At 42.2% G+C, this 22877-nt stretch overlaps 1 protein-coding gene across 2 annotated transcripts in view; it reads right to left on the bottom strand.

Annotated features, from left to right (window-relative positions):
- Positions 1-16771, bottom strand: part of BMPER (BMP binding endothelial regulator) — a 147817-nt gene extending 131046 nt beyond the window's left edge. The window contains exons 1-2 of one of the 2 annotated variants that reach the window (XM_027675659.1): positions 16619-16771; positions 15693-15778 (exon numbers count right to left, since the gene is read on the bottom strand). In XM_027675659.1, coding sequence (XP_027531460.1) covers positions 15693-15778; positions 16619-16733 — 201 coding nt within the window. In that variant the 5' untranslated portion in view covers positions 16734-16771. Of the gene's footprint in view, positions 1-15692; positions 15781-16618 lie in introns of those variants that run through there. The other variant, XM_027675660.1, reaches the window with a different exon arrangement.
- Positions 16772-22877: the final 6106 nt, after the last annotated feature.

Here is a 22877-nt window from a genome sequence, read left to right as displayed (position 1 = left end):
TTAAAAGAGTGCCCCAACAATACTCTGCAATTGTTTCTTAACTAATGCCATCCTGGTCCTATAAGATGGTGTTGTTTATTTTCCAGAAGACGTTGTCAATGAGAGAAAAACAAAACCATTAAAACAGCAAAAAAGTACATCAAAATCAAAGTCCCTCAGTTCAGAATTCCTATTTTTGGATGAGATAACTATATTTTCTATTACAGGTTGAATACTAACCAATAGTATTTTTTCTTCTAATGATGTGAATTAAAACTTCATTTGACATTTCTTTAAGAGAGACGCATTGACTGGGTTTTTTTATAAACACCATTTCACTGTATTTTGATAGGCTAAATCTACAAATATATTATACAAACAATAGTTACCTGTCATTACATCTTTATTGCCTTCTCTGTCTGACGTCTGCTTACTCAATCTTTACACTGGAGATTTAGGCAGTGGCAAATGCTCTAGTTTTGGGCTTGTTCTGAAAACTATGAACAAAGCAGCCCTTGAGGCTATCTACTTCTTAAAGAGTTTAAAAAGCCCAATGGGCCTCCTAACTTACTCTGCAACAAGTCATATCCCATGAAGAAACTCGCTTCTGTACAACACAAAAACAGGGCTAGATTAAAGAAAAGGAAAAAAAAATCAGAGTCCCCTGCTGCTCTGTCTGGCCAGAATCATGTCTTTTACTGCCCATATCCTCTAAAGAAACGATGCTCTCATGATATATTACCCTAATACATCACCAAGTGACAGTTTTCTCATGATACTGTATCCTCAAAGATGTGATGCATGCCAGAAGCAGCAACAGGAGATCTCAGTTGGGGGAGGAAAAGGAGAGGGGTTTTTATTTTCTTTCAAATTTTTAATCTACATAATGGGGTTTTTTAATGTTATTTTGAGAGGAAAATCCCTGTCAATCCTAGCTTCATAATCCAGAGGACTCCTAGAAGTTTTGCAGTAATAGCACAGCTTTTAAACTGGAAAGCACCAAAAAAAAACATTTGCTTTGTTTAATTGAAGCAAGTTTTGAAATGGAACCAAAATGCTTGAGGAGCAACAACCAAATAAAAATAGTAGCCCAAATGAAAGCAACGAGAGTCTGTTTTCTGTTATAAAATTATTTAAGCGAAAGGCCTCCAGACACTGCTGTTTTAATGAACTTGTAAGAAAACTGAGCACTGACCCCACATTTGTTTTCTTTCATGATCTTGCCTGTGCTACACAGTGGTATTAGAAAAAAACAAGGTTATTCACAGCAGTCTGCAGAGAGAAGGGACAGTCCCCAGCTTGTCAGCTGGTACAGAGAAAGAAGAGTGGGAAGATACAAGGTAAAAGAGCATTTCAGGCAGGACTCCTCAGAGGATGCAAAAGCTTTCAGGGTCTTTTAAGGCTGCCATCAACTCACAAGGGCTCACTCATTTTTGCTGCAACTGCTGCTCGCTAGGTAAAATATCGTAGGGACAGCAGTAATCCTATGTCATGGGCAGCTCAGGGCAGCTGTCATCCCCAAGTGGCCTTCATTCAGCTAGTGCCAGCAAGGGAAGGCTCCACGTCTCAGGAGAATTTAGTCAGAAAAACTTATGCCACCATGATGTTGAATTTGACACATCTCATTTCTATGTGTTCCTACTTCATATCTACTCAAACTTCTGATGAATGCTAAGTTTTCATCAGAAGCAAAGAAGAAAGGTGGAATAAGCTTTCCTTTGTTGTGATTCATCACATTGCCAAATTAAGTTAGATTGTGACTTTCAAAACTTCAGCCAACCGTAGCTACTAGGAGAAAAGGCGTATTTTGACTTGCAAACTAAGCAAAAGCGATATGAAAGTTACTGAGAGAAAACTAAAAGCCAAAACTGTCAAAGTCACTTTTACAGTCCTTGAGATTACTTTGACCATATTTTGTGGCCTGGCCATCACTGCTTTTGGGTGAGATGTATCAGCCCTCAATCACAGCAGTGATCACTTAGCCGCATAACAATACCATTGCAGTCAATGAAACCACCCATGAGAGCTCAGAGCTTTAAGCTGAGCTTTTCAGCGCAGACACATGCACAATGCCCTATGCTCTGGGTAGACTCTGTTAATTAAACAGTTATTTTTAAATGTTGTTCTGGAAAGAAATTTGCTGTCCAAAATAAGAAACTAATCTTGCACAACCACTTTCTTCTTGAAAAATCCAGTGGTTAAAACACGTTTTTGCATAATCATAGCCCTGCAGGGACAGTTCTCACTTCTGAAAACGAAATTCCCTTCTTTCTGTTTTGCACATGTACAAACAAACAGATTCTGGTACGTCTAAAGCTTGCAAATCTCAACTATAATAATACACTGAATAGAAGCCATACAAGCAGTTTTTTCCTCAGCCTGTGTTCCCTTCACTCCTTCCTTTCCCCTGCCCCACTTGCACTGCGGGAAGTAAAAAAAATACCTATTTCTGACAAGTAAATGGAGCTGACATTAGAGTGAAGCTCTAAGGTGAATGGGGTATGCACAAGCCATTTGTCATCTTGACAAAGTGAGTTTTGGTCACCGGTGGGACACTTGAAAGACATCTGAACAGTTGGCCTTGACCACCAGCATTTCTTACAGCTTATAAAGGGACCCATGGGACCTACAACACAACCTGCTTTTGGAAGTGACTCCTGTAGTGGTACCTCTTGATAGATGTAAAGGCAGTGTGATATATCAGGTGCCATTAAGATCTTTGCTGCAGGTTCTATTTACATAAGTATGGAGTGCAGATAGCATCTTGTTAACTCAATTAATGAGACTCAAATGTCAGGATAGGAATTATGTCTGGCTCAAAGTCCACAGAGCTCTCAAGGCAGCCAGAGATGATTTCATTGTGTGAGACAGCACTGTTCTCTTTGAGCAAGAACTCAGGCAGCAATGCTACTACCTGGGCAGCCAGGGGAGGCAGAAAAATGGTCTGAAATCTAAAGGGTTCACACCTCTAGCACAAGAAGGGCTCTTTATGATGAGAGACTCAAGTGCCATGTAAAACTGAGAATCTGGGGCTGAATTGAAGAAAACTAAAAAGTATACACTTGAGGTCTCAGTAACTTAATTTTTCATTAACTGTACCTTCTTCTGCAATTAGAGAAAGTCCTCTTTGCCAAGTCACAGCCCAGTCTGAGTTGGAAGAGGAACAACATTTCATCCAGTCTGTCCACACTGCTGCATTTTACATGGGCAATTGAAACACATTTCTCCACCCCAGAGAAGAGTGGGAAATTTCCTGACCAAGATGAGATCACTAATCTCTGCATCAGTGACTCTCAATACACTGGACAATAAACTGCTTTTCTCCCACAGCCTCCAACTACTAAGCTCTATGATATAAAAGCAAAAGCTCCTGTCACCCAGGTCAGAGCAGTGAACCCTGAATGGCACAGCATGAGGTGCTTGGACCCAAAACAGAGAGGGGCGTTTAGGGTAAGGCCTGTCAGCTCTCTGCTTGGCATGTTGGTTGTAAGAAATTCCTATTTAAAGTTTTATTCCTGATGGAGGAGACAAGACAGTTAGCATGGGCTGCTTGGGCCAGCAGCTGAACTTCAGCACCACTCATTGGGTTAACTTAAATCCTTTGATGGCAACAGTTCCTTATGGCCACAGTCACAAGTTGTCTACAAACACACAGTAGTCATATTAAGGCTCCAGAAGATACTTAAAATCCTTCTACAGTGCTAGTTCCAGAGTCATGCACAGCTTTCCTGAAGTGACATCACATCCATATCCTCTCCCACCAGTAGTTTTTGTGCTGCTTTGTACGTAAGAGCCAATGCCCATCGAACTGGCTGGAGCTGCCTACTCACCTCTCCAGATGGCTGCCTTCCAGTGAAACTCTCTTTTGTTGTAGGTGATTTGTTTTCTTTTTCCCTTTTTTGGCTCCCACCTTTGTGTACTTCCATATGTGGACTGTTTTAATAACTCCAGAAAACCCAATATCAAAGATCCTCATTTTATACTAAAATGATTATATAAAGTTTTAGGTGGAAAATATGTACCCTTCATGTAACAAGAAGGACATTAAACAATTCAAATTTCTTACTATCATGGCCTCAAGTTCTAGATATTTTGTAAATTTCCACTTCAGACTGATTTTTGGGTTAAATGATTTTTGCTTGAGGATTGAAAAATTCTCCAAGTGAAACTCAACATATACAGATATTTTTCCAGAAGCCATACTAATTGCATTCTTTTTCAGTTTCCACCACATTTGCATGTTAAACAACCTCTGGTTCACTACCAGTGCACTCTGCTGCATCTTAAATGTCCACATCAACAATTTTCTTCACAAATTCTTCGTGTCTATAGATCATAGGCAGACTATGCCTCAACCATACATCTGTTAAAAAAGTTTCTTACACTACCACACTGTCAACATTTTAAGGTATAATTGTCGCAGGGTATCTTGTCTTGAGGCCTGGTCCAGTGGGGGAAGAAAGACGCACAAGACACACAAGACACACAAGGATAGTGAGACGAGATGTCTGCCTGCTCAGCGCAGCAGGCAGCCTTTTATTGAGCTTACTAAGTTCACACACAACACAAACATATTCCTACAACAACACCCAGGAATCCAAGCACCTGCACATAATCAAACCGTCTTAACCTTGTACTCCCTGCAACCCAAGGCCGTGTCCATGGAAACCATCTAACCAGCTCCACTGCTCCCATGGAACACAGCCTAACTTTTGCACTACCTCAAACTTTAATTGTGGGGCTTCACCCCACATATAATAATTTAATTTTTCAGCATTTTTTATCCACTGAATTTACAAACAACCCATCCACCAATCCTTGGTTTACAGGCTAAAGGGCTTGCACGCTTTGCATTCTGCCCACCAAAATAATTTTATTCATTTATTTGAACCAAAAGGATTTTCTGGATTGAATCACCAGTCCACCTAACCCAGTTAACTCCCCCAGCTCTTCCCAGAATTGAGTGTTTGGTAGAGGGGTAAAGTGCTATATATGAAAATTATCAGCTGTGCACTGTCATGTATAGGAAAAACAAATATTCTCTGTCACAAGCAAATGATCAACAACCTCCCTGTAGCAGGAGAGCCTTCTGCTCTTATCAGTATTTTAGGTCCCACAGGCATCCCTTTAGCTAATAACCTTGTCTCAAACCCAGCCACCCTGCCCAGCTCCTTCCTGCCCCAATGATTTCTAAGTGACACAACATCAAGATGTTTCACTAACTGGCACAATCAGATCATAACTACTACACCCATTTATGTGCTCTTCTCTGTCTCTCCCAAGCCACGCTTCAACTGTACATCACTATTCAGACAGAAAAAAGGACGAGGAGACAACCTCAGGACAACAAAGGTCTGTTCTTCTTCAGCCACCAATAAATTCTAAGACAAACCAGAAAAACAGATGCAAATGTATGATGCTAGCTGGCCACCAGAATACATTTTGATGGTCCCAAACCTTGGGGAAGCTCTATTTCCTATTGAAGCCACTTAATATAATAGAATATAAATGCGTCAGGAACAGTTTAAAAAAAAACAAAACAACAACAACAACAACAAACAAACAAAACAAAACAAACAAAAAAAAAACAAACAAGAAAACTCAATCCAAACCACACAAGTTTTAGCCTATGAGCTGTCAGAAATCTGACTTTCCCGGCCAGGGCTCTCCAACATATCAGCTTGCATTCCCCTGGGTAAGGAGGAGCGCAGGGTGCTGCTTCCATGCCTCAAGCAAGATCTTTAGCTATGAAAGAGAAGATGAGCCGCACCATGGCCATCTAGAGAAAGGGGCAGCAGACCCTCTAACACTGAAGCTTTGTGCAAAGGTTTACTTAAAACAGGGACTCAGAAAAACTGGGGCCTCAGTTTGTCAGGGAAGACATCAGATCTCTGGCACCATTTTTTTAAACAGCATTTTATCCCACTGCCATCCTTAGTGTCCACAAGAACAAATATATCTCGACTCTAATGCTCTTTCACAGTACTGCTTTTGCCATAGCACTTCATAGCACACATGTACAGTGCTTCCCTCTCTGAAAAATCTAAGATACAACACAGAGAAGGAAAACTACAGCCAGGAGTTTGATGTGTAGAATGGATAACAGAACAAGTAAAAAGGATGCAAATCATAGAAAATGCATGAAGACGTAATTTTCTCAGTGAGGTGGTGGTACACAGTCCTGGGAAAATGAAAAAAAAAAAGCAGGAGAGATGAAATTTACTTCTTGGCACACAAGGTCAGCTTCTGGGGATGATGAGGGATGAGATCCACACTGTACTTGGACCTGGAGCTCAGCACTTGATTCAGCTGGATGCAAAATGCTGCACAGAGCTCAATCAAACAGTCAGACTAGGAATTTTTTAGCTGCAGCTTAATGCATAAGATGAAGAGGCCAAGAGGCCTCAGAGGAAGTAATTACAGCAGTTATTAGGTACAATATAAGCAAGTACCAGTATGATAGTCATTTTAATAGTAGTAATACAGGTAAAAGCTTTTATGTAATATTGGTGGGTTTTTTTCACAATGGCCTTTTATTTGACCATAAGTTCAATTAAAAAAGGTTGCATTTTCATTTGATTTTTTGGTTGTTGCTTAATATTTTTCTTCCCTCAATATTTTCTATTAAAACATGATGGGGAAATAAAACCAGATATTTGGTGGTGAAAAAATATCTATTTTTATATAGCAGCACAAAGCAGAACAGCAGAAGTACTGACACTGTGAGCCATTCACTTACAGGACCATAATTCTTAAAAGAACCATTAACAACTCAATGGAAGAAACTTGAAAGCTAATAAAAACTATATACAGGTAACTGTATGCTTTTAAAATGCCATTTTGATATTGGACCAGTTCTTTAATAATGTTTTTCTTATTGGCAATAAAAAAAGTGTCTTAACTTAGACTGATCCATTTTGCACTTATTGTAGACACATTCCAAAGACATTTGCAAGTTATATTACATTTTTCCATTTATTTAATGGCATTTTTGTGCCCTTCATACTTTTCCACATATTATTTATACATTTAAAATATATTCTTTTGTATTTGAGTTATCTGATCCTTTAATTACACCAACGAGAATCTCATTTTCATACTTGATGGATTGGATCTTCATCATCATTACAGTGACATATCACCAGCTCTCTTCCAGGAGGGGTTTGCCAAGACCCATAATCAGTTCAGCACTGTGTGCATATGTGTATATGCTCAGTGCAGCTGACTATGTTAGAAATGTGCAAGTAGTGAACTCTTCACTATCCCATGTGGTCTGAGAACAACACGAAATAGCTTCTTCCAGCCTGCAGATTTCCCAAAAGGCTTCACCATAAGCTGTTACACATGACTGTGTTCCACATCTCCAAACTGAATGGCACGATAAAGCAGAGAGAACTGAAGGCCAACATACCTGTGCAGGGATGTGCCACACACTGAGGCAGCTCTGTGGTATGAAACAAAGTGCAGAAGGTGGACTTCAAAATGTCCACAGATGGCACAGACACAACACACAGCTATAAAATCCATGCTCCTTCCTCAGAGGAGAAAGTTAAATTTGAGGACTGGGCAACCACCAACCACATGAAATTCAACACGGAAAAGTGCCCAATTCTGCACCTGGAATGGGGCAACCCTGGATGTACTTAGAGACTGGGAAATGAGATGCTGGAGAGCAGTACTGTGGAAAGGGACCTGGGGGTCCTGGTCGACGGCAAGTTGAATATGAGTCAGCAGTGCCCTGGCAGCCAGGAGGGCCAACTGTGTCCAGGGGGGCATCAGGCAAAGCATCTCCAGCCGGTCGAGGGAGGGGATTGTCCCACTCTACTCTGCACTGGTGCGGCCTCACCTTGAATACTGTGTGCAGTTTTGGGCGTCACAATATAAGAAAGATATTAAACTACTAGATAGTATCCAAAGGAGAGCAACAAAGATGGTGAAGGGCCTTGAGGGGAAGCCATATGAGGAGCAGTTGAGGTCACTTGGTCTGTTCAGCCTGGAGAAGAGGAGACTGAAGGGAGACCTCATCACAGTCTACAACTTCCTTGTGAGGGGAAGAGGAGAAGCAGATACTGACCTCTTCTCTGTGGTGACCAGTGACAGAACCCAAGGGAAAGGTCTGCAGCTGTATCAGGGGAGGTTTAGATTAGATATTATAAAGAGGTTCTTCACCAAGAGGGTGGCTGTGCACTGGAACAGGCTTCCCAGGAAAGCGGTCACAGCACCAAGCCTGTCTGAGTTCAAAAAGCATTTGGACAATATTCTCAGGCACATGGTGTGACTCCTGGGGAGTGTCCTGTGCAGGGCCAGGAGATGGGCTCAATGATCCTTGTGGGTGCCTTCCAACTCTGCATATTCTGTGATTCTGTGATATTGCACATGGTAATATTTGACCAGAGTGGTCATACCTGTAAATGGGACTAAACCAACTCGAACGTTACCTCAACACTGCTGTTGAAAACTTCAAGGATCAAGCCAGAGTAACCACCCTCTAGTTTGTGTTTCATTCTCAGACAGGTAAAAGTCTTGTCTTACAAGCGTTTTGCATGAATGAAGAACAAGTACAGCTGAACCTACCTGAATCATCCTTCAGAAGATTCATAACAGGCAATTAACCAGCTCTGGGCTATTCTTTAAGTCACTTCTCTCTTTCAAGACTTTCTTCATATATGTGTGTGTGTGTGCATATACATATATATATATTTCTTTGGTCTCTATGACAAAGCACGTATGGGACACCCTGCTGCACCAGACATGGTCTGTCTTTTGTTTCCAGGGTTTGTTTTCTGGGGTGTGTGGTGTTGGTTTTTTTCATTTAAGACATGGCATATACATCTGTAATTGGAAAAAAAACCTAATAAAACTTTCATCATCTTGGAGCATGTTTGTGTTTCAGGAACCCTTCATGCACCGATCAAAACAACATTCTCTTCTGGAGTAATATGGGGGTGAAAATTACCAGTACTCTACTCTATCACAGCTTTTTTTCCCTCTCTGTTTATTACTTTTGTGGGTGAAGAGAAAGCTGATTGTATTATAAAGTAATAAAGACCAAGAATATTTAAATTGAAAGAAGATGCAGTCTTGGTAGACTCTGTAGTTGATGTATGTAAACTATTGAAATTAAATTAAATAAAATAGGTATGAAAGAATTGTTTGATGATTTTTTTTTTGTTTTTAATATGCGCTACTCCACTAAAAGTCATCTGGGCCACATTATACCTTGATGCAACAACAATTGAATCCTCATGTACTAAAACACTACCATCTTCACTGAACATGTGTCAAACACTTGCTCTCAGGCTAGCTACGTACTTTTAACTTGTGTACTGTGCCACAGAAATCAGCTATACTATAGGTAAAGAACTCCAACACATCTAGTATCTTTTTTGCTTTAGTCTGCAATGGGACATGGTTTTTTGTTTGGGTTTGGTTTTTTTTTGGCTCAGTGTGTGTGTGCAGAGAGAAACAAATGTTGAAGTTATTTTTTCTGGTTTTTTGTTTGTTTGCATTTGGTTTTACTAATCTATTAGTTTAAGCTAGGTAGAACACTAGGTTTTATAATGACAAATTTAACATATTTTTTTATGAGCTAAGGTCAAATGCTACATAGGGCATTTGGATTTAAAAGCAGAAATTTAAACTACACAATGATGTTTCATGCTGAATTAAAACTTATGCCAATCAAAGCTCTGATTTCTAGTTTCCTGAGCTCCTGTCTCCAAACTTTTCTCAGATTTCCAACACTTGGTTGCAGTTTCTGGCTCACATTTATTTCCTTCTGTTCTGGATTTAGGTGATAAAAGGTTGAGACATATGATTACCACTCCTCAGGTGCAATTGGCAAGTTTGAGGCACAGGCATGAGGGAAGGGGGGAGAAGGAAAGTTGGGGCAAATGGCTCTAGTTCAGATGTGGTTTGTCAAGATCCCTATTGGCTTTTATCAGCTGGTTCTTGACACAACTCACTTTGTTCTAAAATATTTTGGAAAAAAAATAATAATAAAAGACTTTCTCCCCACAAAGAACATACGAAAAATAAAATCCTTCATTCTCTTTAAATTTTTTTTAAAAGCTCTTGCAGTGTCAAGGCCACTGTTAGCTGGGGCATACTTATCTATTTCCTTGATGTTCTCCCCTGTCCTTTTCAGCTGACATTTTTGGTACATTCATTTTGAAACTACATATACCAGCAGCCAATGGATACATTATTCTTGGATCTCTGCTTGCTTCTGGCAAGGTGTTTAGGGTCCATGGAGATGATGACAAATGAGCATGAAATGACATGGCTCTCCACACCACCACCGGCACCACCACCTGTCATCGTTGTCACTGCTGAGCTCATCTCACCTTCAGAAAACTCAGCACTCAGAAGTTTAACTCAGCCTAAGTTAATTCTGTGGTCTTTTTACATTCCCATCCTATAATTATGCACAGGGTCTCATTTCACCTATTTCTGACTGTAGCATTTTTATGTCTTTTCCATGCATATGTTGAAGTATATATATCTTGAAAGCAAATGCCATAATATCAGGTGTGAGCCTACTTCTATTTTGAATTTGAGATACCTTCCAGCCAAAAAGCTGTACCAACAAAAACTCTGCTGTATTTGATCATTTACCGTACTTGTACCAGAGTTGAACATTTTTAAATATTCCATGCCTGTTTTAAATGCTGACCCCCACATAAAAGAAATCTAATCAAAAGTTCCCCCAATATTCTGTTAATAGCATTTTGCCCCTAACATTTCAAAATCTTCAATATACAAAAGTCCAAAACTTACCCAAATGTGGTAAGTTTTCATCTTTATGAAGTTTTCTTTCTACTAACAGAAATTTACTCATGTCTCCACTACCCTCAGCCCAAAAGTTTCACATCTGAAATAGAAAGATCTGAAACTGCCATACATGACATGTTTGGGCTCCTCAAACTGCACAAGGTGTGTGAAATGCCCCTATGGATTGAAAAAAACGTCGTTTTTCCACAGATGTGGGAGAATAATTTTAGAGGATAACTTTTGCATTAGGTAGTGTAATCTTAAAGCATTTAATAACTGGAATCAATTTCTCAAACTGAAGCAATATGACTCCATTATGAATACCATCAAGATTATATATTTTTAACTATACTCATCATTGCCAATTCAGACAAGTCTTTTTTTAGTCAGCTTCATAAGCCCCAGTTTCACTACTTTGATTTTCAGAAGCCAGCAGAACATCAGATTTTCTTACAATTGAGCATAACATAATGCCACAATCATATGTTTTCTAACTTTTTTTTTGGTACTGTCAAGGGCCACACCATTATCTGAAGTAACAGTTTCCCTTTTTTGACAATATTTCTTCTTCACAGAGTTGGTTGACTGCCCATCACATCCAGCATTTCCTTTCAGATGCTTCGATGTTTACCTTCATCTGATACAGAGCTTGTTGCAGCTGAAAGCATTTCCCATCCTTTCATCAGAAAAGTCTTTAGCTATAAACACAGTTGCAATGGGATGCTCAGCCGTGGCATTTCACATGTAGGCTGTCCTGCACTTATTATGAGATCTAGCTTCCAGAAAAACAATTTGCAGTGCAACTTCTGTATATCTGTTTTACTCTTTAGCTCTAAGTACTTTCTCCAGTGTCCATGTTTAACAGTATATAAGATGAATGCACTTGAAAGCAGGTACTTTCAGCTGCCTTCAGCCTTCTTTGCCCTATTCCAGTATCTCAAATCCTATGGAAAGAGAGGTGGTATTTTAGCTTTCCAGAGATAGCATATCTCCTCAGAGATGCGGAACCACAGACATTCAAAGTGGAAGTGGGCAGAACACCAAAGCACACTGGCTCTAACAGCATTTTGCAGATAGCAACAGCAAGTCATAAATCATCTTTCCCAAAACCTCTCGATTACAAAGTCAGCTTTAATTTGTCTGTTGCCCATCCATGCCTCAGAACAAGCTCAGGAGAGCAGACACACCAAAACCTGGCATCTGTGCCATTGTCAGAGAGACACAAAAGAAAACTAGTATAGTTAGACTGTGCCTATATAACCCATGTCCACTTGTAAAGTGGAAGTGCATAAAATGAAAAAGGGATGGCTTTGTAGTCAAACCATTAGACCAGGAGTTAGGAGACCTGGGCTTTCATCACAGTCCTACAAGAAATTCCTTGTGAATAAACTACAACCTGTCTTTGGTGTTTTTCTCTAAAAAGAAAAAATTAAAATGACCATTCCTCGCAGGCAGCTGTAATTAATGACCAGTTCTTTGGAGATCAAATTCATCCATGTTTATGCCAGCACTAAAGTGTTGTAATTGCAAAAGCTCACACCGAAACTGCTCTCTCAGAGGTATTAAAATTTAACATTTTTATGGGTATTATTAAGACCATTAAGTATAGACATATAAATTCCAAATTAGGAAACTCTAGATTTTACCCATAGTGGCTTGTTGAGCTGGTAGTTTTTGCATACAGAGCACAGTTGTATACGTGTACACACAGACACCTGCACACCCTTAGTCTTACCTGTTTCCTTATATTAAGCACAAGCATCAGTGCTGTTTCGTGGACTCCATCACATTTCATTTTGACAAGTAGGGAAGTCCAAAGCAAGAGTTATTTTATGCTGTGTGCAGTGCCTTTTTATTAAAAAAGTATTACCTATATTTTAGAAGTGAATGACTTACTACATACTATATATGAAATATCTGGCAAATGATCCTCAGTCTGAATTCCCATATAACCACAATTTCTCTTTCCACATGTAACAGCAGATGCTCAAGAATGAACTAATCTTGTTTGGTAGCTAAACTTGGCTGTCTCTAGAAGATCCCCACCAGAGTCCCTCTTGTATTCAAGATTCAGGGGTTTGTGTTATCAATAAAACTCTAAAACATGAGCTAGAAGCATTTATCAAAGCAGTGTCCCCAGACACTAGTCAGGGTTCTATCTGTATTGCTGTTGTTTACGTTCCTACCATGAAGATCAGTCTGCCTTGTCCTCACTAACCTTTGAGAAAAGACAAGTTTTGGTTTCCATCTTCCTACCAAGACTTCTCAGTGGTGTATAAGGAATTGATTTTGCAATTGCTCTTTGCAGTCTTCGTTGCATTATTGCAACTTACTCATAACCTATGAGTTTCTAATTTTTACCACATTTTCCCCTGTTGCTTTAGCCTCCCAAATAATTTGGCCTGCTAAAAGAAAGCTGGAGATCATTTTGCTCATGCTGCCTCCCTCTTTCCCTCTTGCTCAGATGCATTCCCATGCTCCACAGGACATGGTTTGCATAGTAAGTTCTGTCAAACACTTGATGAATTAATTCCCAAATTTCAGTTCTGTCTTCTCTCATTCGTGAGATGGGGGAAGTCCTGGAAGGGAGTTCATGGAATCATAGAATGGTTTGGGTTGGAAGGGACCTTAAAGATCATACAGTTCCAAACCTCCACCATGGGCAGGGATGCCACCCACTAGATCAGGTTGTTCAGGACCCCATCCAACCTGGCCTTGGCCACTGTTAGGGATGGGACATCCAGAGTTATTTAGATATTCCTCTTCATCCCAGAACTGTTCAGATTTCCATAACTTGTGCAGTTATTTATGGCACTTAGTAGTCATGGAAATGCATCACCACTAGGGAAGACCTGCCATAATCCAATCGGCTATTTCAGTTACTCACTCTACTGGTGTTTTTAACAGAAGTTCCCCTTGTTGAATTTTCTGTTCTCTCCTAGACAGCAATTGTTTCCTTCCTGTAAGAGCTAATTAAGCTTTCTTTTCAGTTGCTCACTTCTTACGATATGAACATCCATCAGGTTTGCCCTTAAAGAGTATGATCAGTCTTCCAGAGAAAGTTCCTCACTGAATCGCTATTAAACAATCAATATTACTAGTTGAATGTAAGGCAACCTGTTTCTCTCTTCCCCCAGTCACAAATCACCTTATTGTTTCTTTTGTTTCTGTTCTCCCCAGACCTCCTAAAATTGATCTTTTCCCTTGTGGCAGGCCTGAACAAAGATTTCAGCAAGGGGCTGTCCAATAAGTCAATGCTTTGCATGATGCACAGTGTTAAAGCCAGTATCTCCAGACTGGTTTCCTTCTCTCTACCAAGTCTCCCAGCTTCCAAATCAAGAAACAGAGCTCACATTTATCCTTTGGCTGAAATAAAACAGAGCGTAGCCAGGGCAGGTAACTGCAGTAACTCACTAGGCATCTGTACACTTAATAAAATGTAGTGTTCTCCTGGCATAGAAGGGAGCCAAATGCCCTCAGTTGCCATTTCACTGAAGTAAGCCCTGCAAACCACAGGGATTTAGAGTTCTTATATCCAATGCTTTTTGCAGTTCTTCATGGTCATGCACTAAAAGGGTGCTCATTGATTTAATAAAGCCAAGGTCTAGAGAGATCTATAAATACAAGTATTTTACCCTCATGCATTATTGCCCTGGTGCCCAAGACTGAACTTCTGCTCCTTCACAGATAAATTGCTTCCTCGCTGGTTAACACCAGCTTCCATTTGCAAAAGTGGTGGCAGACATATTTTGGAGAGTGACCCATGATAAAACACAGCTTTGTCTCTTTTTTTGTTTTCCCTTTGATTTCCTTACTTGCCACATCCCACACTCTTCTTTTTCCCACCCCCTTCTACTCAGAAGAATCAATAATGTATTTCACGTATTCTTTATCAACGTTACCTAAAAAGTTATCAATGAGTCTTACTTGAAATCAATGAACTCAGTACAGAGACATACATCAACTTCAGGGGGCTCAAGATGATCTTGATCCTACAGTTGCCAAAATTGCCTTCTAAAAGGCAGTCTGAAACAGTTCTTTACGTCTTTTATAGACTTATAACAAAATTAATACCAATAATAGAAGAGGGGGAGAGGGTGTGTTAATATTTCAATCCTAAAGTAGAACACATTCTGTATATTCAGCTACTCTGTAAATTCCAAAATGTAAAACATAGAGCTTTCTAGTTATACTTTTCTTTGCATTCAACAGCAAATTAAGGTTTATGGTTTTCTTTTAAATATATCATAGGAAGTTTTATTTAGAACAACTGTTTTACAATAACTCCTAGTGCTTGGCTTGCCCAACTGAACTGCTCCCAAAAATGTTTAACTCTGAAGCAGAATGACAAGGAAATGGAATGTTTCTCCCCAAACCGTGTACTAGCTAGCAACATTATTAACCACTGAATTCCCAGCACAGCAGGCAACATCATCCTTGGAACAAAGCACTCTGATGAAAGCATCACTTGTGCTTTCACTGTTGTCTTATTACAGCACGTCCAGTCACATCGAAGCCTTTACCTTGCAGCCTGATGGAGCTCCTCACCTACTGGTACGTGACACTGAACACGTGGGAGCTTGAAGCAGCAGTGTCCAAACCTTACCTTTCATTCTCTTTGCTAAGCTACAAGCAAAGTCTTCTGGGTGCACCATTGACTCTGGTTGAAAACAGTTCTCCCCCCAAATTCACATAGTAAACACGGTTTCACAATATCATATTAAAGTCATGTACAATTTCGTACCCGAGTTTTAAAGTCTAAGAAAGGATTGCCAGATCATGGATTAGGTTACTTTCCATTAGCTCAGCTCTGAGATAACCTTGTGTTACACAAAGGCAACAGAGGCACCCAAGATTTGATTATGTGAAACATTCTCCACTCTGTGCAGTTACATTTAGTACAGGTCTGAATGTTCTTACTAGCTGAAATCCAAACTTACCAGGCAAACACACATTATACAAGGGTTGTCTGTGATAAATGGTATCTGCAGAATTTCCCCTTCATTTTCACATTTTGCAACAGATCCTGAAATAGAAATAAAAATTTTAAAATACTAATGTATTTCAATTTCCCCTGACGGTTTCGGAAACTGCCCTCGTTACACTCACGTTTGAGCCCTGCTCCATTCCTAGCCTTTGATTTTAAATCCCGCCTTAATTTGCCCAATTTAAGCAAGCAAGGACGTTCAGTGTTTCGGTAGGATTCCAAAGAGAATGGGGAAATGACTGGCCTTTCAATGCTGCACAAACCTAGACTTTCTTTGTGCCCCAGTTATAGCAAAGAAGGACGCTTTTTCTCCTCTCAGATGACGTGTTGAGAATAACGAGTACTCCATGCAAAGCAGGATACGTCTACAACGATAGATCCAGAGCTCACTGAAAGCAGCAGAAAGCTGTCCATTACACTCCAAGAATCTGGACCAGGAGCACAGCACAACCCTAAACCAAGCATCCTTTTAACGCGCGACAGCCAATTGGCAAATGAGTCAAAATTAGCAAGCTGACTGTCAGACAGAATCAAATTAGAAAATCCCTTTTGGCCCTAGCACTGATTAGCCGGTATTCTGTCATGTTGGAATCACTTCTCAGAGTCTAATGGCTCCTCGCTTGCACTAGAATTTGATTCAGCGTTGCTCTCCATGCCCCAGATACCAGGCAACGTAGCCCTAGAGGGGGAAGCAGGGAAAAACCGGGGGGAGAAAAGAAACATGAAAATGTAGAGGCCGGGGGCACGGTTACTGTGCTCACCTGCCCCAACCCACGCGGTTACGCCTCCGGCCGCCCTTCCCGCGCAATGCCAGGCAGCCCCCGCTCCCGACGGCGAGTACCGGCGGCAGGTGGGCCCCGCGTCCCCGCGCCCCCGTACCTGTGAGCAGGGAGGAGGCCGGCGCCCCGGGGAGGCACAGGACGCCCAGGAGGAGGGCGGCGGCGAACGGGGCGAGGCGCGGGGCCGCGGGCCAGCCCCCGCCGAGCTGCGGCATCGTCCCAGGGATGCCGCTGCCCGCCTGCCGGTTGAGGGGCAGCGTCCGGGACGCGCCGTCGGGTGGCGGAGCCCGCCCACCCGCGGCACGCCCGCCCCAGCACCGACCCCCGGCGCCGGGCAGCGACGGGGGGGTGAGGAGCAGCACGGGAGACCGCGGCCCGCCGGGGAGTCCCACCCAACGGCGGCACCGGGGGAGGGGACTGTGGGTGCGGAGAAAGCAGCTGTCAGCGCCTGCCCCTCGGCCCCGCACCCCCTCTTTCCATCACCCCCCTCTCCTGCCCGCATCCCTTCTTATACCTTCCTCTCCCCATAGTCCCTCCTCCGGCACCCCCCGGCCCCCATGCCTCCCTCCCCCCCGGCGCACACACGCACAGACAGGCTGCCAGCCCCAGACCCCGTTTCCCTGCCGGGAGATGCCCGGCCACTCCCTCCCCGGCCCCGCCGAGCACCGCCCGGCCCGGCAGCGGCGTCGGGGGGCTGCGCCCGCGGCCGCTCGGCGGGAGGGGCGGGGGAACGGGAGAGGATCGAGGAGAAGAAGAGGAAAGAAGAAGAGGAGGAAAAGGTAAAAGAGGAGTAGCAGGGGATCCTCGGACAGGGCCAGGGTGGCGCAAACCCCGGTACCTGGGCAGAACGCGGCGGCGCCGGCTGCCTCCGGCGGGCTTGTCCTCAGCTCCGCAGCCCGACTCGTGTTAGTGCCCTCCGTGCCTGCGGGCGGGTTTCGCCGGCCGCCAGCGAGCAGGGAGAGGGAAAGAGGGAAGGAAGGACGGGAGGGAGCGAGGGGTCGGAGGCTGTCCGCCGAGAACTCCTCGGCGGGGCTCCGCTCCCCGGCTGCCCGCCCGGCCGGGGCCACCGAGCTCCCCTCGCCTCCATGCCGCCCCCGCTGCTGTCCCCTCTCTCGCGGCAGCCCCAGCACCAACTCCCGCAGCCGGAGCCGGACTCTCCCTGGGGCCGCTGCCCCCCGAGAGGGGCTTCCCTTGGCCCTCCCCGCTCGGCTCCGGGGCTGCCGCTTCCCCTCGGGGCGCCTCGGGCTCGGCGGGGTTGGGGCCCGGCGAGGTTGGGGCTCAGCCTGCCCGAGGGCCTGGGGAGCAGCAGGGGCGCAGCTGCCGGGGCCGCGCTCTCCGTCCCCGAGCCTGGTCCGCCGTGCAGGGCCCTCGGTCCGTCGCTCCCCCGTGGGCTGTAGCCTTGGCAGCTACTCCTTAACACTTGCCATTTTGCAGGTCCACGCTTTGCTATCCCAGCTGTAAACATGGGCAATGTTAGCGATGGACATCACCGACACCCAGCTTTTGCACTCACAAATAGACGCGAGGTCGGGACGGGATGACACTTGTGGGTTGTTGCAGGACGTTTTTCTGTGACAGATCTTCCCGAACCTGTTTTACAAATCGATTTCCTTCAAACTGTGATGTTTCACTTGGGGAAGTGAACACACTGAAATAAACTAGTCTGACAACAAACTGAAAAATGTTTCCAGATTTCTACGCATTCTTATTTTATTTCTTCTGGGGGTGCATATGAGCTGCTGTTTCAAAAATGCTTATAGTAATGGCAAATAAGGTGCATGACAGGCCGATATATACAGGACTACTTCAAATACATTTTATTTCCCAAGAAGATGCAAGACAAATAGATTTACATGAACATTTTTTAAGAATAAAACCCAAAAGCCAAGACCTCTGAAAGCTTACATCTTTGTTCTAAAAAACTTGTACACTTCATTTCCAACTCAACTTGTCACCTACCTTTAGGTAGGACACAGAAGTCCTAAAATAGCTGAAATTGCACCTATGGGAGGGACTACAGAGAACTGATACCGATCAACTTGTAGACATCACTAGCAAAATCCCTCTCTCTGAGAAAAGAAAACCTGCTTTATTCCTCCAATCTCAGTCTGTACAGGTTGAAGCTGCATAGGCACATAGGATAATTTAGATGCCATTAAAAGGATTTTATATTCCATAAAAATACAAGTGAGGTACAAAACTTGCTCCATACTGCGGAGATACATAACAAACTCAGGATATAAATGTAACCTAGATTTTTTTTTTTCTGGGAGATATCATCTTCACATTTCCATGCATTTTAAACAGAGATGAGCCCATAGAGGTACATATTATGCACTACTCCAGAATAAATTTTCACATGTCCAAATATTTTTTCCATTGGAAAGATGTACTGAATCTTCTGGCAGGCTGGCTTCTCTATCTGTAATCAGCAGTTACTCTTTTTTTAATTCCAGTGCAGCCATAGCCCTTCTAAAGCAACAGCTGTAGGAAAAATAAATCTGCCCTAATAATTTCTTAAGTGACAACTACCACAGGAGAGTACTTATATAATTGTGTGCATCGAATCTTCTCTTTGTTCTGGTCTAAAATTCATTAAATATTAACATCACCCGGTGTGAGAAACATACAAATCACAATGAGGGCATCAAATAACAATCCAGGCATCCAAATAACATCAGGGAACTTGTTAAAATAGTCCAAAAAATGCAAGAAGTATAGATCTCCTTTACAATATGAAGACAAGAGGCGACAGCAACTGGGCTTCATGCTCAATCCCTGCCATAACTCATTCAGTTAAGACAAATACTTAATGAAATCATACCTAAGTCAGGGCAGTTACAAAGCAATATGCACAGATTTGTTACATGATTTTCCTTTTCTCATAGAGAAAAAACAGTGTGATCATCACTGAAACACCTTCAACACACTGATTAGACCTAAAACTTACCTCTGAAACATCTGCAGCATGAAAACATTGTCCATGGGATGAGCTCACTGGGTCCCTGCCTCTTTTGTGGTAGCAGCAGTGTTGGGGTGAGGAATTTGTCCATGTTCCTTGCTTGAAACACCTGCTGAAATGGAATTCTAAGCCTCCCCATGCTATGCCTACTCCACGCTTCACTGCCTATTAGCTGCCCAGTGGAAAAGCCTGCTAAGCTTAGCAGCAACTCTGTTGCTTCCTTGATATTGATAATGGTGACATATCACAGAGGAAGATCACTCTCTCATTTAAATCTCATGAAGTAAAACCCAGCCTGTGAGGGAAATACACCATCTTTATCCTCCCCCACTTTAGTTTCACCCACTCAGTGCTACAGGTGTGTCTTGGCTTTTTATCTCTCCTTTAACCTCTCTCCCAAGCCTGCCTTATCAGAGGTCAGCATCCTTTCTGGTTGTAATGCCACTTTAAGTACAGTTTCAAGATGTAAGGGTTTTTTCCCTTTTGCATCCCTGTTTGAAGAGGTACTCATTTTTCCAAGCAACATTCAGAGCTGTGGTCATTTTAGCAAAATCAGAGGGTCACACTGGAAACCATATCCTGCTATCAGATACGCACAGATACTTTGTTGTATGCCAGCAGTTAAAACAGAAGTTATGTCATCAAACCACTTACCTCTTTTGTATAAGCATTACATGGTATCACTTGTTATTGAAAGGATACATTCATTAGTTCTGTTTATTGGTTGACCTGGGCTCATCCAGCTTGATAGAGCAGTAGCTGTTCACAGTTACCACTTTGTATGGAATTCAGCTCCTTCTCCAGTGATGCTTTCCCAGTGGTCAGCCCTAAAAGTGTCATACATTACCTGATCACCCAGCACTCACCTAAAAAGAAAAAAAAATCTTTATGGTTAACAATAGCGACAGTGAAGAACACAGTGATCACACTCACATCTTCCTTCATGATTATCTGTCTTACTGGCAAGTCAAAATCTCTAGAAGGCCCATTCTTCATGGGCTAGGAAGTTCTTCCAGAAGTGTGGGAGGCACTGAATCGCTATATTCATATGTATTTTCTTTTTTTGAGAGGAAATTTGCTTTTCTAGGTCTTGGACATAGGTTGTCCTTACCATGCAAGTGTGCAATCAACACGCTACATATACATCAGCACTGTGAGTGTCCCTGCATTTGTTACTTTTATGTTGTTATACATTATATTAACACAGCTTCTTTGAATTTGTGAGCCTTCTCAGCATAAAGAAGAAAATATGACCCAGATATATATTGTATTGAAGGCTATGTAAATTAGCACAACCTGCTGTTTCCAGTTCTGGCTTGCTAAACAACTATGCAGTTACAAGGTACTGAAAGTCGTTTGCATATCAGATGAAGCTTACACATTTCTATTATTATGAACATCTTGCTAAAGATAAAGAACTCTTGAGCCAGTAACTTACGCCATCAAAAAGAAGGTCACAAACATTTGATGTAGTTGGAGGCATGGGTCTGATAAGCTTCAACCCTGAAAATTCTTGCAGAAAGACCTGTAATTTGGGAAAGTGTTTTATTATCATGGTGCATCAGCACACAGCAATTGGGAAGCTCAGGAGTAACTCACAGGATTGTGATGAAGATATGGCACTTTCCTGCAGGCAAGCACATGGGAGTTTACTGTTCATCCTTCAGTACTGAGCCAGGCTACAGCCTTTCAAATTCTTATGCATCCTCATTCATTTCAGTGCTTAATCATGTTTTAAAGCTAAGAGTATCCACTAGTGAGAGCAAACAGTATTTCCTGCATGGCCACTTTTCCTCTAGGAGATGATATTAATAAAACCTCGAGACTGGCCTGATAAGAAGTGCTCCTGACAAAGCTCCTCTACTGCAAAATATTCAGAAAACTTAAATGGATGTAAATGAGGTCTGGAGACCACACCAAGAGGTTTTAAAACTGTAAGAGGATTAAAAAATTACATATGGCCAAAGTCTTTAAATAAAAGGAAAGTACAAGAAAATATCTAAAAGTTACAGTGAGACTTACTTGAATAAATGTTTATAAATTTTATCAAACAACTCATCATTTTGACAGTTTTCCATAAACCCCTGGAACATGTAAAGCATTTAATTTATTTATGGCAAGATAAAGATAATGAGTAACATTTTAAAAGTTTATTAACATAGAATGTCCTGGCACAGTCATACTTACATACTTCTATTGTTTAAGTTATATTTTCTAAGAACTCAAAAAAGCCTTACTAAAGTGAGCTTCTCATTGCAAAATCTTGAAAATTATCCTCATCATCTGTATTCATAGAAAAGCAAACAAAACAAATAGCATAAACTAAAAGGAATACAAATGCCAGCAGTACCTCAAACTGAAAAATACTTGTATGCAGCAGAAAATATGGATCCAATATGGAGGCTGCTGTAATAGTCCATATCAAATATGCTAAAACAATAACAAAAGAAGTAAATTATAACAGAAATGCTGATGCCATCTAAATGATGGGATTCCCAGCAGAAGCTATTCCAGAGGCCACAGGCCAAGCAAACAGAGTAAAGCAGCTTATGCTGGTACTCCTTTCTGTTACTTCGCTGCTGTAAATAGCTTGCCTTTCAGAGAGAATAAAAAATATTTTGTGGGGGGGTTTTTGTGTTGCATTTACCCTTGAACATCTGCTGTGTCTGATAAAGGATAAGAGCTAATGAAATCACATGAAGAGTGACATATATGAGGTGCTGCTTTGTTTTCAATTTGTGAGACAAACCAAACCCTGCTTTTTGCTTGGCTGCTGTACTGCCTGGTAAGTGCAACAAACAAGGAGTACTCAAGAAGCATTCTGTAAAATGGAAGATTGATTGATTGATTAATTGCAGATGAATATGGACCCTCTCTGTTCTAGAGAGAGATTTTTATCCCACCCCCTGCCCCTGCAAAAGACAAGATATGCTAATTGTGACAGAAAATTATTCCTTCCAGCCAGGATACAGTTGAAAAGCAGCTGCCTCTACCCATCACAGAAAGGCAAAGGATTGCATTTTGGCTAAAAGACAAGTTTCCACGGCATGCATCCTATAAGATCACCACTTCACCTACAGAGAGTGTACCCCGTGAGTTCATTCCTCCTGGTGCTGGTCCCCTTTCATAGCAGAATTTCTCCCAGGACTTTTTTTGAACGAAAACTAAAGGCTTAAAAACTGGGAGGTGAGGTTTGAGGAATGAAACATATCAACTCGGAGACTCCTCTCCTTCAAACGGGTGCCCCCATTCACACCGAAGTGAGTGAGAGGAGACTCGGGGCCATTAATTTTAAGTCATCTGTAATAAAAAGTTATCGCCTGTCGCTGAAGGCGGGCGCGGAGGATCAGCTCCTTGGCGGGGCGGCTGCCGGCAGGTGGCAGTGTTGGGAGCCAAC

Source organism: Neopelma chrysocephalum, unplaced genomic scaffold, assembly GCF_003984885.1.
Source record: "Neopelma chrysocephalum unplaced genomic scaffold, ASM398488v2 Primary Assembly neopelma1_26, whole genome shotgun sequence".
NCBI lineage: Eukaryota > Metazoa > Chordata > Aves > Passeriformes > Pipridae > Neopelma > Neopelma chrysocephalum.
Note: the sequence above shows the minus strand (reverse complement) of the source record. Positions and strands in the feature narration are given on the sequence as shown.